At 41.8% G+C, this 14,285-nt stretch overlaps 1 protein-coding gene across 5 annotated transcripts in view; it reads left to right on the forward strand.

Moving 5' to 3' along the window:
- LOC139150975 (DNA (cytosine-5)-methyltransferase 3A-like) overlaps positions 1–14,285 on the forward strand; it is a 130,098-nt gene that overhangs the window by 82,705 nt on the left and 33,108 nt on the right. For 4 of the 5 annotated variants that reach the window (XM_070723468.1, XM_070723478.1, XM_070723505.1 and 1 more), the window contains one exon: positions 13,700–13,819. The exons of the other annotated variant lie outside the window; for it this stretch is intronic. In XM_070723468.1, the coding sequence (XP_070579569.1) occupies positions 13,700–13,819 (120 nt within the window). The remainder of the gene's footprint in view (positions 1–13,699; positions 13,820–14,285) is intronic. 5 annotated transcript variants of the gene reach the window in all.

Here is a 14,285-nt window from a genome sequence, read left to right on the forward strand (position 1 = left end):
ACTACGATGGGTTGCGACGTTTTAGCCACATCGTTCACCCCACGACTACGTAACAGCCTATCACCAACCCGACATGCGAACAACCGGGTAGGCGAAGTTTATTTCTTAAATTTATGCAATTTTGATATTTATACGCCTTCAGACTTGGAGCAAGTTTACGATCAAGTTTATCATCACTTCATTAACACGTTCAATAAAGAAAGCATTTTGCTATAAAGCTCTGTGTCAATACATCTACGTTACGCTTGAAACATTAACAACAACACAACAGTTATGTTCGTTGAATTGTATTGGTCAACAACAACAACACGACTAATAAACATAAACAACAATACAAACAACAACAACAACAACCAGACTTCTGGGTTTCCTATGCTCAGAGGGTTGAGCCCAACTGCAGCACTGAAAATTCCGTGAACTTGATTTGTTTGAAGTCCTGTCAGCGTGGCTAAACTTGACTGACGTACAGTTCGCGTACGTTCAATAATGATTCTACATAAATCAGACTTGATATCCAAAGACTCTTGATGTTGAAAGGTCAATTTAGACGTTGCCTGAATAAACACATTGTCTGGAAATCGTTTGCTGAACGTGACACTCTATGCGATGATCGTTTTTTGGACGTGGGATTCTGTGCATGTGATGACCGTGATTTTCTATCCATTTGACATCACGATTGCCGAACAATGTCTTATCATGACAAATGTTTCTGAATTAAAGCAATGTGAAAGAACATCTTTCACCCGAAAAAGTGAAAGTTACAGTAATTTTTTCGGCTTCAGGCGTAAGCTTATGATTGGCTCAAAAATTTTCAGTCTCGGTCAACCCACAGAGAATGACCTATATTTGACCTCGCTCTGCCTGCCATTTGTCAACTCACGTACATGCACACTACAGATAGTGATTGACATTGCTCCATCGAGGTCCGTTGACCGCAGGACCTTGACTCCTATCTCTTATTCTGTTTGACTACGAAGAGTAAACTGTAATTAACTGTAATTATGACACCAATATTGCGCGCATCATTGTAAACACGTTTTTATTAGCCAACTGGCAAATCGTGTACTATCCAGTACGCGCTAACTGAGCACCCATGCAAGCTATATGTCGCATATTCGCTACGTTTTAGCACTCTTACTAAGTTCAACGCTCAGTTCTTCTTTTTTTCGCCCAGTTTGACGCTTACTTTGTCAGTTTCCAACGCTCAGTTCGACGCTCAGTTCGACGCTCACTTTGCCATTTCCAACGCTCAGTTCGACGCTCACTTTGTCATTTTCGACGCTCAGTTCGACGCTCACTTTGTCGAATTTGGGACCCTTACATACCTGCCCCATGACAGGAGTCGCAGATTTGACTGACCATGCCATAGGCGAAGACATCGTGGTACCTGTGTAGAGTCTGTATATGCCGTGGTTACAACCCCCTACACAGCTGTGTTTATTGAAATGTGAAGTGAAGCCGATTAAAATGATATCTGCTGTAAATTGAAAAGCTAGATGAGGGCGTGGAAAAAGAAAAAAAAAAGGGAGAGGTGGATGGGAGAAAGCAGTGCTGCTGAGAGCGTCTACAAAGCGAGAATGAGAGCTTAGCAAGAAAGTAGCCCAAAAAAGGCAACTTCCAAGCTTAAATGCCAAAGGTCAAGGAGGTGAGAAAGTCAGGAGTCAAGGAACAAAGCGAAAGGGGGGTGAACAAAGGCAACGTAGGGCAAACGTTGGTGAATGTGTACATAGGGTTGCGTAATGGTCTCATTTACTTTGCATTAACACAGATTATAAACTATATATATAATGGTTCATAATCCTGCTATTAATGCATAATAAATGAGACGTGAGACAAGGCGTGGGATAAAAAGTGTGGGGGAAAGGACTACGCAAGCAGGTGTCATAGTGGACGACCCCATGATGCAATTCGCCTGTTTGAATTGCATCATGACGTGGGACACGTGGTACCCGAGCATAGCCTGCAACCAGCAGCGACTTACAAGCAGGTGTCATAGATGGTATCCCCATGACAGGAGTCGCAGATTTGACTGGCCATGCCATAGGCGAAGACATCGTGGTACCTGTGTAGAGTCTGTATATGCCGTGGTTACAACCCCCAAATTGAGACACGATGCATTGTGTGTGGTAACAAGGCAAAAGCAGCACGTAGCCGTGTTGCGGTTGCATTGCACGCACCAGTGAAAAAGGCGCAAGGTAAAGTGACGAAGACCAGTACCGGCGACATGGACAGACAGAGTACATCAAAGTGAGACTGAGCGCGATGACATGTGTCTTGCTATATTCAATGTCATTAAGCATAGGCAAAGGGAACTACATCTCAAGAACGTTAAGACATGTCAAATGAAAATAATATAAATACAGTGAAAAACGGATATTGCATTTAATTGTTGCAGTCTCAAAATCAAGTTCAAGGCAAATGTCCGAGAGCCAGAGATTAAAAGAGATTCGGCAACTGGACAGAAAGTGTTCCTATCTAGTGCAATGTGTTGCTATGACGACAAAATGCTAGGCTAAACCGGCATCCTGGTTCGTCTTATGTCCAGCTAAGCATGATGGCACAGATTGGATGAGAGTTTTTGGCGTTTTGATATACACTTTGTAGGAATCACTTCTCCATCTTCCAGGGTCTTTATCAGCCAGTCCGGTAGGTTGACATCAGCTGCGGTCGTAGCGGCTCCACTTCTGAAGCTATGAGTTGTGTATTGGTGTGCATTTGGTATTTTGGCGTGATCCAACAGGTCGTGCACACTTTGTCCTAAGGCTTGTCTTGTGAGGAACCGCCCATCCGCGAACCGAAACACAGGCGTGTGGTCGATGATCGGGCACATGGTGCTGTAGATTTTGAACGCTTCTACGGCACAGATATCCGAACCTGATGGAGCTATGGTGACGGAGCAGCCATGACGGAAAGGGTCTGTCTTGGATACCTTGATGTTTATTTCCAGGTCTCTTCGTATGTTGACGTCTGATCCGTGCAGAGTGCGATCGGGGTCAAATCTAACCGATGAAAGGGAGATGAACTCACTCACACGTAAAAAAGCGAAGAAGGCGAGTGTGTAGGCAGCCCAGAGCATGTGTTTGTCCAGTTCGGTGTAGCTGCAACTCTCGGCAAGGGTATCTTTCAAGATCCGCAGAATGTCTATAGTTATCGGCAGTCTCGTGTTTGCAACTTCTCCGTGAACGCGTTTGATGCCCTTGAGGGTGCAGTGTAGTAGGCTGTCATCACGCAACATGTTAGGATAACCCGCTTCTATGTGCATGCGGATGATTCCAGCCAGATATATTTTCAGAGTTCGGTAAGCCAGACCATCCGTTGCCAGGTGGGTCATGAATAGGATTGCCACCTGTGTAGTGAGTGGCATGGCCTGCAGTCCATGTGTATGACAGAAGTTAATATAGCGGAGATACGCTGAGTGGTAAGTCAGTCTAGTACTTGGCGCGATGCTGTTGTTGATGTAACCGCGTGCACGTGCGATTAGATTATTGGTACTCACTGATTGAGTAATCCGAGGGTGTGTAGGTCTGGTGGGTTGGTTGCTTGTGAGTCTGCCGACGGAACCAGCTTGTGGAACTTGGGGATCTGTTGGCGAGATAAACAGTCAGCAATGTCATTGTTCACACCCTCAATATGTACAATCATGACATGGAAGTTATGTGAGGCTGCTGTGAAGAATATTTGTCGAACCAAATTCATGATGCGTGGGCAGGCTGATGAACCTTTTTTCCATATTTGGACTACAGACATGTTGTCGCAGTGGAATAAGACACGTTGTGTGGCCCAAAGATGCCCCCAAATTAGACATGAAAGCAGTATGGGTAGCAGCTCCATCCATGCTATTGAGTAGTTGTTCTCAGTGATTTGATTTGGCCAAGGGGCAGTCAGATCCAGTGTCCCTTATAGAAGATAACCATAACCGTGCTTGGCTGATGCGTCTGTGTATACTTCCATGTCGGGTGACGAAATCCAACTGGATTGCAGCATGGAAGCAGACCCATTCCATGTTGGAAGGAAGTCACACCACCACTGTACGTCTAGCTTGAATTCTTCGGATAAGTGAATTGTGCTGTTGAGATTCTTGGTGGTGGTGCTCAGGTCTATCATACGTCTTAAGAAAATTCTTCCGGCTGGGACACATTTGCAGGCGAAGCTAAGGGTGCCAATGAATGAGAGCAGTTCGCGCTTTGTACATGAAGCTCGAGATAGCCAGGTTGGTAATGAAGACAGTAGTTCTTGTAGCTTGTCATTTGGGAGACGAATGACCATTTCATTAGAGTCAAGCTCCACACCTAAGAAAGTTAGTATAGTGCACGGCCCTTCAATTTTGTCATCTGCAACTGGTACCCCTAGGTTATCACATGTAGAGAGCATAGTGTTCATGTTATCGTGACATACACTGGTGCTGGGTGGTCCACCTGTGAAGTAGTCGTCTAGATAGTGAACTAAGTCATCTGACTGGATCTTGTTAGCAACAATCCAGTGTATAGCATCTGCAATTTGGTTGAAAAGGTATGGTGCTGACTGCAGACCAAAAGGTAATATGCGATCGAAGAAGTAAAACCCCTCCCAGTAGTAACCAAGGAGATGCCAATCTTCTTTGCATACTGGACAGAGTCTGAAAGCATGCTTGATGTCGACTTTTGCCATCAAGGACCCTGGGCCATGCTTATTGACGATTGCTACGGCGTCATCGACTCGGGCGTAAGATAATGAGTGTTTGTCTTTGGATATGTTAGAGTTAACACTGTCTGCTGATGGCTGTGACAAGTCCATTATGATTCTGTGTCCACCATTTTTTTTTGGCCGGACTCTCAAGGAGTTGATGACGAAGTCTTTGAAGGGAGGGGTTCTGAAAGGACCAACGGTATGACCGAAGTCCACCTCTTTGATAATTGCGTCGGTGATGACGTTAGGGTTGGTTAGAGCTGATTTGGCATTCTTGGTCCGTTGGGGTAGTGTTTTCCATTGAATCCTATGTTGGCACCATGTGATATGTTGAAGAGTACCTCTGCTTTAACAAATGGCTTGTTCGGGTGTTGATGTAATTCATATGCGAATACATCAAGCATGAGTGGTGTTTCTGGGTGCATGGATAGGACCTTATCTATTGGTATTACCATGCTGACGAAAGGGCTGAGGTGGGTATGTTGGCTGGTCTTCGTTAGATGAGCTACGAAAAGGCTGTTGGCTAGCAGCAGCTTTTCGGTGAAAAGTGGCTGGGTGTTGGCTAGAGTTGCAAGTGCTGCAGCAGTGGATTCTGTTATTACGGCATGGGTTACTGCAGTGGCCTCGATTGAAGTCACGGCAGATCTGGTTGTTGTTGTTGTTGTTGTTGCTGATGGATTTGCTGTACCAGACATATGGATTCTTTGGTTGGCTGTTGCATTCCTGACGGGTGTGGCCTTTCTTCCGGCAGTCAGGGCAAGTTGGGATTAGGAGATGGAGGTTCTGTTGGAAATGTTCATGATCTAACTGTGGGTTGGGAATGCTCCAACTGCGTAAGCCAGGGTATCTCGCATGGTCGAGACGAAATTCTTTATCGTATGACATCCAGGCTTCAGCTTTGTAGGAGGCTGCCCTACGTGCTATATGCATGTCTCTGGTAGTTAAACAAATGCACGGCTTCGTGGGGGAAATAATATGCACGGTATGCAGCAAAAGTAGACCAACAGTCTAGCCAAGTCTCAAAGTCCTTGATTTCTTTTTCCTTAGCCTGTGATGTAAATACTGCTATTGATGGATTGTCTGGGTCAAAGGAAACATGTGTTCTGGTCGATTGGGTGATGTTTGGCCGTAAGGAGTCAGGGTGTAAGTCAGATAAATCGACGAACTTACCCTGGTTGGCCAAGTTGTTCAAGGCTTGTTGATCGACGAATGGAAGGTAGAGGTTTGCTGGCGGTATCGTCGCTGGAACTGCTGCTTGTTGGAACGATGGTACGTTTGGATACGTTGTTAGGTATGGACCGGTAAGTGCTGCATGGTAAAAGTCGAGTTGTTTACATTGGGCCAAGATGGCTGCGCTTGTTGACCAAGTGATGCTGAGGTTTCGGAGAACGTCGCATTCCGAAAGTCTGGGTGAACGGACGGCAACGTGATAGGTGTTGGATTAACATTTCGTTCGTTGCTGGGTCTTGAAGTGTTGCCTGGTTGGGATGTGGCGTGGCCGATAATGGAAACGTCTGGGTCTGGCGATTTGTTGCTGGAGTCGGGTATTCTACCGGTGATTGAACGGATCAGTTCTTCCAACTCGCTACGGCTAATTGTGACTACGTCTTGGTCTTTTTTGTCGCTTTGGGCTGCAGATCCTAAGCTTGCTTGGCTTTCTTTGGGAGGAGCTGCATCGGCATAACGAGCAGGTTTACGGCTTACCCTGGTAGAATTGCGTTTACCTCTACCTCTGCCTGGCATGTTGCTGGATATCGATAATACAGCTGGAATCAAGGACGGCGTGGTGAAGGTCTTGTTAGGAAGGCGTACGGCGGCGAAACGTAATAAGACGACGAGTACGAAGCGGAGCTCTAAGAAAGCAGTGCTGCTGAGAGCGTCTACAAAGCGAGAATGAGAGCTTAGCAAGAAAGTAGCCCAAAAAAGGCAAGCTTAAATGCCAAAGGTCAAGGAGGTGAGAAAGTCAGGGGTCAAGGAACAAAGCGAAAGGGGGGTGAACAAAGGCAACGTAGGGCAAACGTAGGTGAATGTGTACATAGGGTTGCGTAATGGTCTCATTTACTTTGCATTAACACAGATTATAAACTATGGTTCATAATCCTGCTAAAAGTAGGTGCAAAGGTTATTATAAAGTGAAACATTTCATAATGGGTATTTGCACTTGCAGTGGAATTTTCTTAGTTATCATTCTGTAGGAATGCAATGTCATGTGTGTACTCAAGTACTTAGTATTTCTGTAAAATGGGAGCACAGTGCCATTTGCATTATACATGTGCAGTGCTTTGTAATTGATAAGTGAATGCAGTCAAAACAGTTGAGGGGGAGGCATATCTCAAGGCTGAAAATAGTTCTGGGGTTATATTGTTTTCTTGTCTGTGCTGATTTGCATCACAGATGGTGATAGGGCTAGATCATAGATTTGTCATTTTTAGCAAGGTAGAGACTATAGTCTATAGATGGATGGGTATCCGTCCGGCGACAGTCTGTATGTATGTCCGTCTGTGAGGCGTCCGTCCACTCAAATATCTTGAGAACCGTAGTACTTTTTTTTTTGTATTTAAGTTGTTTTATTGGTAACATTTTCTTTATAACAGTAACTTAAATTGAAATGAAGTACAGTGATTAGTTATCTACAATTTTGTGTAAAATTGAAATCCATTTGCTGCAATGTCTCTCTAATTTGTCTTTTTCCAGAGCTATTTCATACTCTAGATGGTAGTTGAATTTCACGTGCAACATAAAAGCTGCAAAGTGTGGTTTACTGTTTCATTTTCATGGCATAGATGTGTCTTTTGGCTAACAGTAGCAAGTGATTATGAATGTCAGAGTAACCGTCAACACCAAAGAGCACTTCATTTAAGTTATGTCTAGTGAACAAACTGAGAGATTCCTCGAAAAATGTCTGAAACTCGTTCCAGAAGGTCTCAGTGAATTTACAGGTGTAGAAAAGATGATCTAGTGTCTCGTTCTGTTTTGGTAGAATGAACAGAGCGGTGATTGGTCCATGCCTCTTCTAGATACATCGTAGTTTGTATACAGAATATGATGAAGAAGTTTGAAGTGGAATTCACATGTTTTTGTGTCTATGGCTACCTTAAATGGTAGGCTATATATGGGAGGCCATGGTCCAGTAAAGTCATATTCTCTTTCATAATATTATAATAGCGTTCATTAATTGGACGTAATTCCTCTTTACTGTAAATGGCGTTTCTGATGCTCTCCCTGGTAACTTTGTGGGAGTGTTACAATTAAAAACACATATTCGTATTCATCTTTAAACACCGGCTCAACCAGCAATGGTTTTGGCCACTTAACTCTGAGACATGTAATTGCTCCGTAAAGAAGGAGAACTTCGTTCCCTTGGAGGGTTTTGTTGGCTAACTTTTCCCGTGACAGATACCGCTCCTCGGTAAGTAGATCAAATATTAATTCAAACCCTTTAGAATTCCCTCCAATTAGAACGTTTCTGTTGTTCCAGATTGTCTGACAAGTAATGTCAATCTCAGAGTCATTGACCGCGACATTGCAGGCCGACCAGGATTCGAGCATTTCTTGGTAGAATCTCGGTAGGGGCAGGCTGAGTGAGTTAATATCGAAGTTACACTTGAATAGGTACTTTCCACCCACAGATTTTAGGCGATGGTCGAGAAAGTTTCCAGGGGTGCTCTATGTTTTCATCTAGATACCTTTTAATAAGGTTTATACGCAAAAGCTTGTGTGTATTTTTCACATCGGGGGCCTTTAAGACCCCTCAGAAACCCCTCTGACCATTACCTTTCCCATTCCAGAGGAAATTGAAAATAAGCTGTTCAAATCTCTGAAGAATTTCAGGTGCTATTGTGGTCATTCTCATGACGTAATTAAGTTGTGATAGGGCGAAGGTTTTCAAAATCTGAACTTTGCCCATGAGTGTCAGGGATCTCTTTTTCCCAGAGTTCCTTCGATCTGCTTGAGAGGTGTTGCATAATTGAGAGTGGTGTTTAACTCTTGGTTATACGAAATGTTAATTCCTGCAATTTTGATCGGTGATGTCGGCCATTTGATGCCAAATGGTTTTTTCTTACGTCTTTTCCACTTACCAAGCCAAATAGCTTTCGTTTTGGTAGGGTTGACCATCAAGCCTGAAAGTGAGTGGAACTCTTGCAACATTTCAAATGTTCTCTGACATGACTGTTCATCTGTTACAAAGGTCGTCAGGTCATCCGCAAATGCGGCATATTTGCATTTACCTATTCCTGTGTTGATACCCTTGACATTGGCATCATCATTCAAGTTAATTAAGAATATTTCTAGCGCTAGGATGAACAAATATGGTGACAATGGATCTCCTTGTCTCACCCCCCTTTCCAATGTTAAAATATCCGGTGCTGAAACCATTGTTCATAATGCAACTGCTCAAGTCTGTGTAAAATGTAATGAACCATTGTTTAAAGAGTAGGCCAAAACCGTATGTATTTAAACATTCCATAATGTAATCCCATTCTAAACTGTCAAAGGCTTTCTCAAAGTCTATGGCAAGCAGTATGACCGGGAGGTCGTTTTTGTCTGTATGCCAGAGAATTTCCTCTATCAGCCTGATGTAGTCGCTTATATCTCTGTCTTTGACAAAGGCACTCTGCTGACAGTTAATGAGGCTAGGCAAAACATTTTTTAGACGATTGGCGAGACATTTTGCAGCTACTTTAGCGTCGGCGTTGATGAGAGAGATCGTTCGCCAATTTTTGATGTATTTGGTGTCTCTCCCTTTCTTTTCTATTAGTGTGATCACACTTTGTCTCTGAGAGTTGGAAAGACTCCGATTTTCAAACCCATAGTTGAGAGAATCAACAACTGTTAGCCCTATTGTCGGCCAGAATGTTGTATAGAATTCTGCTGGCAATCCATCATTGCCAGGGGTCTTATTTCTTGGCATCATGATGAGGGCACAGTAAATTTCATTGTGGGTTATTGGTGACTCACAATTTTTCATTAGCTGGTGCCCAAGTTTGGGGATGTTGTCATTTTTCAGGAAGTGGTGGTCAGTAATATCCCTTTCTGGGTTGGTTTGGAGGAGTAGAGGGTACTATAAAAAGTCTTCAGCTCAGAAAGAATATCTTTCTGCGATGTTTTCAGTTCATTGTTTGTGCCAATTAATGATTCTTTTGATATGCCCTTTTCTCCACCTCCTCTTCTCCAGCCGTAGAAAATACTTAATATTGTTTTTCTCGCCCTTTTCATGCCATCTAACTCTTGAACGAATAATTTAACCTTCAGTTAGGTAGTCATATTCCTTCTCGAGCTCTGCTTTTGCATTTTGGAGTCTGAGGATGTCGTCCTCTGACGCATTTGGCCTGAGGGAGGTCTCTAGATCGGAAACTGCTCCCTAAAGTTCATTGATTCGTTTCTTTTTGAGTTTCGCAATTTGTTTTGAGTATGAGATTGAAAATTTTTTAATCTCATATTTCAGGAGGTCCCATTTGAGGCCTAATTGTCCTCTATTCCGTCGTAATCTTGGAGCCAAAGGGTAAACTTTTGGGAAAGTTCATCAATGTAAACACTGTCCTGTAATAAGCTGGTATTTAGTTTCCAATATGACGGACCAAATGGGGTGGTGACAGGGTCAAAGGTCAGAGTCACTGCTGAGTGATCTGTGCTAACAGAAGGGATAATCGCGGTGGAGCTGATATCTTGTTGCAGTGAATCGCTGATAAGGAAGCAGTCTAAACGACTTTGTGTAATGGAAGGCCTGTGTCTACACCAGGTGAACTGTGTGACCCCGGGATTACATACTCACCATATATCAATCAAAGTGTGATGTTCTAACAGTTCCAAATGCTCTCACTCCTTGACTTTTTGCCAATTAGGACCAATGGAGCCCAATCTGTTGATTTCATTATAAAATGTAAAATTAAAGTCTCCGCCTATGACAATTTCTGTGTCTGGTTGAACTTCATGAGACGACAGTATGTCAAGAAGTTCCTGTGTGAATTGAACATGTGATTTTTCATCATTGGGTGCATAAATATTTAAAAGCAGGAAGTTTCTGCCATCAATTGTTACATCTAGAAAAATGTATCTTCCATGCTCAGATGTTAGTGTTTTGTTCACGGTATGATTACAGTTGCGTAAAATAGTCATTACACCTCTACTATTGTGTGTCCCATGAGAATAAAAACAGTCGCCTGGAGCCTGAGATGACCAAAATTTCTCGTTATCTGACATGCCGTGTGTTTCCTGAAGAAACATGATATTTGGCTTTTTGTGTTTTAACCATGTTAACACCTTCTTTCTTTTCTTAAATTCCCTGAGACCTCTCACGTTAAGTGATAAGAATTTCAATTTCTGCATGTTTGATGAAATTCGAATATTTCAAAAGCACACTTACTTCCACTCTGTTGGTTGTTAACTTTTTTGGGATAGAATATAGTGAAGAACAAGGATAAGAAAAGGACAAAAAGAGAAAAAACAGTTGCTACTAAATCTAATAAAAAAAATCCTGACAATAATTAAAGATAATTGTTGTCGCATGACTTGAGTGAAGATGATGTGGCAGTGTAGCTCTCCAATCTGCTGGTCGAATGTTCATGCAATCGCATGGGTGGTCTGAGGCATGGTTCTTAAACCACATCGAGTGTTGGCGGGGGTCCTTAGTACTTGACTACGTCGATGTACAGCATTCCATTCCGGAAGATTGGTTTCTTTCCGTCCTTGTAAGCTTGCGCCATGATCTTGTGGTACAGGCATTTTTTCTTGTAATATGCGGGGAGAAGTTTGGTTTTGATCATGGTGACATCTGCTCGCAAACTTTCCAGGATTCTGTAGAGCATTTCCATGGTGATTTTATCTGGAAAAGGTTCCTCCCCGTTGCTGGCCTCGTGTTTATGTAACTGTAGAGGGTGTCCAGTTGGTCTGAAGCAGTCCCAGTGAACGCTGTGATGCTTCTTTGCTTCCTATTGCTGCCTGAGGGTTGTTGAATTTTTGGCATTTGCGGTCTGCGGAGTGACTGGGTATTCACGGAGGTTATGATTGAGTATTGGTATTCAGACTTTCTGAGATGAGCTGAAAACTGTGGCAGATTTGGAGAGCTGAGGGGCTAACGCACTTGTTTAGTTGTACATGGTCATGTCAGAACCGTAGTACTTACTGATTTGTTGTGTAGATGAAAATTATGATTATGAGAAACTGGTTTTTTTTTTGGTTTTTTTTTGATATTGTTTAAAATATGCAAATTAGCGACATAAAAGGCATTTTTGGTAAAAAAATCTTCATCTTCATAACCCCCAGTCAGACAGCTTTGTTATTTGGTATACAGGTCCCTAGGGATAACCTAACTTAGATTTGTTCACATTGTGATGAAATATGCAAATCTGTATTTTTAAGGAATTTTTTTGTCATTTTTGGTCAAAACTTTATTTTATCAAAACCGCTCGTCTGACAGCTTTGATATTTGGTATACAGGTTCCTACAGATGAAGTTAATATGATATATTGAATATATGATGAAATCTGCAATTTTGTAATTTTGGTGCAATTTTTGCCATTTTTGGTCAAAAAATACGTTTCTCAAAAACTACTTGTGTGATGCCTTTGATATTTGGTATACAGGTTCCTATGGGACTTGTCTTATTGTGATATATTGAAATTTAATGAAATCTTCAATTTTTGTATTTTGGGGTCAATTTTTGCCATTTTTAGTCAAAATATTTGTTTCTCAAAAGTTACTCATCTGATAGCTTTGATATAGCTTTGATATTTGGTATACAGGTTCCTAGGCTTTATCTTAATTTAATATTTTGAAATTATGATGAAATCATCAATTTTGTATTTTTGCAGCTAATTTTGCCATTTTTGGTCAGGCCATCCTGAAATGAACTATCAACGATATCCACCTTCTTCATCAATACGTGTGTCACAAAAAGTTATTCTCTACATACCATAGCAGAGCTCTGTCTACTGTTGGGTCGCTTGTTTTTTCAAAACTGCTGGTCAGACAGCTTTAATATTTGATTTACAGGTCCATGACCTTAGTGAGATAATTTCATACAGTCAGGAAATACTTAATTTTGTATCCAATGTCTATAGTAGCTACAGGGACTTGGCCTTATGTTTTTATATCTGTTGCACTGATGGCTGTCTACTTTTTGTTTGAATGGTCTTAGACCAGTGAATGGTCAGTCCATGTCCCTATGGAAAGGCAATGAAGTCTGTCTAAGTAACTGACTTATATTAATGCAGGAAAGATTGCACCTTTTTATTGGAGTTTGCGGTATGAGTTGCAGAAATTCATGTTAACCATCCTTAGGATAAACTAGTTACATGTATGCTCATGAAAACGACTCCACTGAAGACTGATTTGTAAAGGTCCATTGTTCATGGGTGCCATGCAATTATTTAAATGCCACTGTTTATTCCAAAAAGATCAGTTGGTGATATCTAGCTTAATAACTGTACAATGTTTACACCCACTCTTCACTAGCACTGTCAATAACAGGAAATCCAAAGGGGCTCTTTGTATTATAATATAATCCTCCTGTAATATAGAAGTGTAACAGTTGAGGTTGTATTTCATATTGTCAATATCAAAGAATTTAAGCTGAGTGACACACAACTTTAATAAATGATTCCCCAAATATTTTGTGGGTCTTAATTGGTCAAATACCAACCCTCCCTTGTAACATAATTTGCATTGTTGTAAAGCCCTGATTAAGTAGTATTTCCCTGCCAGATGATAAGTCAGGAAAAAGGAGAAGTTGCAAAACAAATAAAGACGATATGAATCGCCAGCTTTTTGTCAACATTGAGCTGCAAAACCATCTCTGTATACTGGGACTGTATCCTCCCGGAAAAATGATAAGCCATCCATGATTTCAGAGATTACACATTTCATAGAAAAGGAACAAAATTTCATTGAATATCAATATCTACAATGAAGCAAGTTAATTTACTTCTATCAGCTTCAAATATAAACATAGAAACTAGCAAGGTCAGAGCAGTGTTTCTCAAGGGCCTATGGTTAGAATCATCTACAATGAAGTAATGTCTTTCATGTTTTGCAGTCTTTCTGCACAGTTTGTTCAGATGGAAGCAAACTTTTGATGTGCAGCAGTGATGGCTGTTATCATGCCTTCTGTACACAGTGTGTAGATATCATGGTTGGTCCCGGTACCTTTGAAAAGGTATGTCATTATTGCTTACTACAACTGTTACTGTTTGTTCATTTTCAATTTAACGTCTTATTTGTTTATTTGTTAGTCCCCATGGGCACCGTCAATTGGGACTTGTAGGTTTCATCATGTCTGTTGTCCATGCGTATATATATGCGTGTGTGCGTCAAAGTGTGTCCATGCGTGCATGCATCCATCCATCCAAACATTCATGCAGACATCTCAGAGATGCCTGGAGCAATTACATTCATTCTCCATATAGAGATAACTCTGAATGTCATATATATGCATCTTGATTTGTTTTTCGATCTGATCCAATAGGGCCATGTGACGGCCATTTTGTTTCCTGTAATTGATGTCCGTGTGTCCGTTCTCGCCAATTTTTCAGCCGCGCTAGCCATGCTGGTAGCATTTTCATTCAAACTTGGTACATAAATTTCTCCCTATGTCATACATATGCACAGTCATGTATTTGTTT

Source organism: Ptychodera flava, chromosome 2, assembly GCF_041260155.1.
Source record: "Ptychodera flava strain L36383 chromosome 2, AS_Pfla_20210202, whole genome shotgun sequence".
In the NCBI taxonomy this organism is placed as follows: domain Eukaryota; kingdom Metazoa; phylum Hemichordata; class Enteropneusta; family Ptychoderidae; genus Ptychodera; species Ptychodera flava.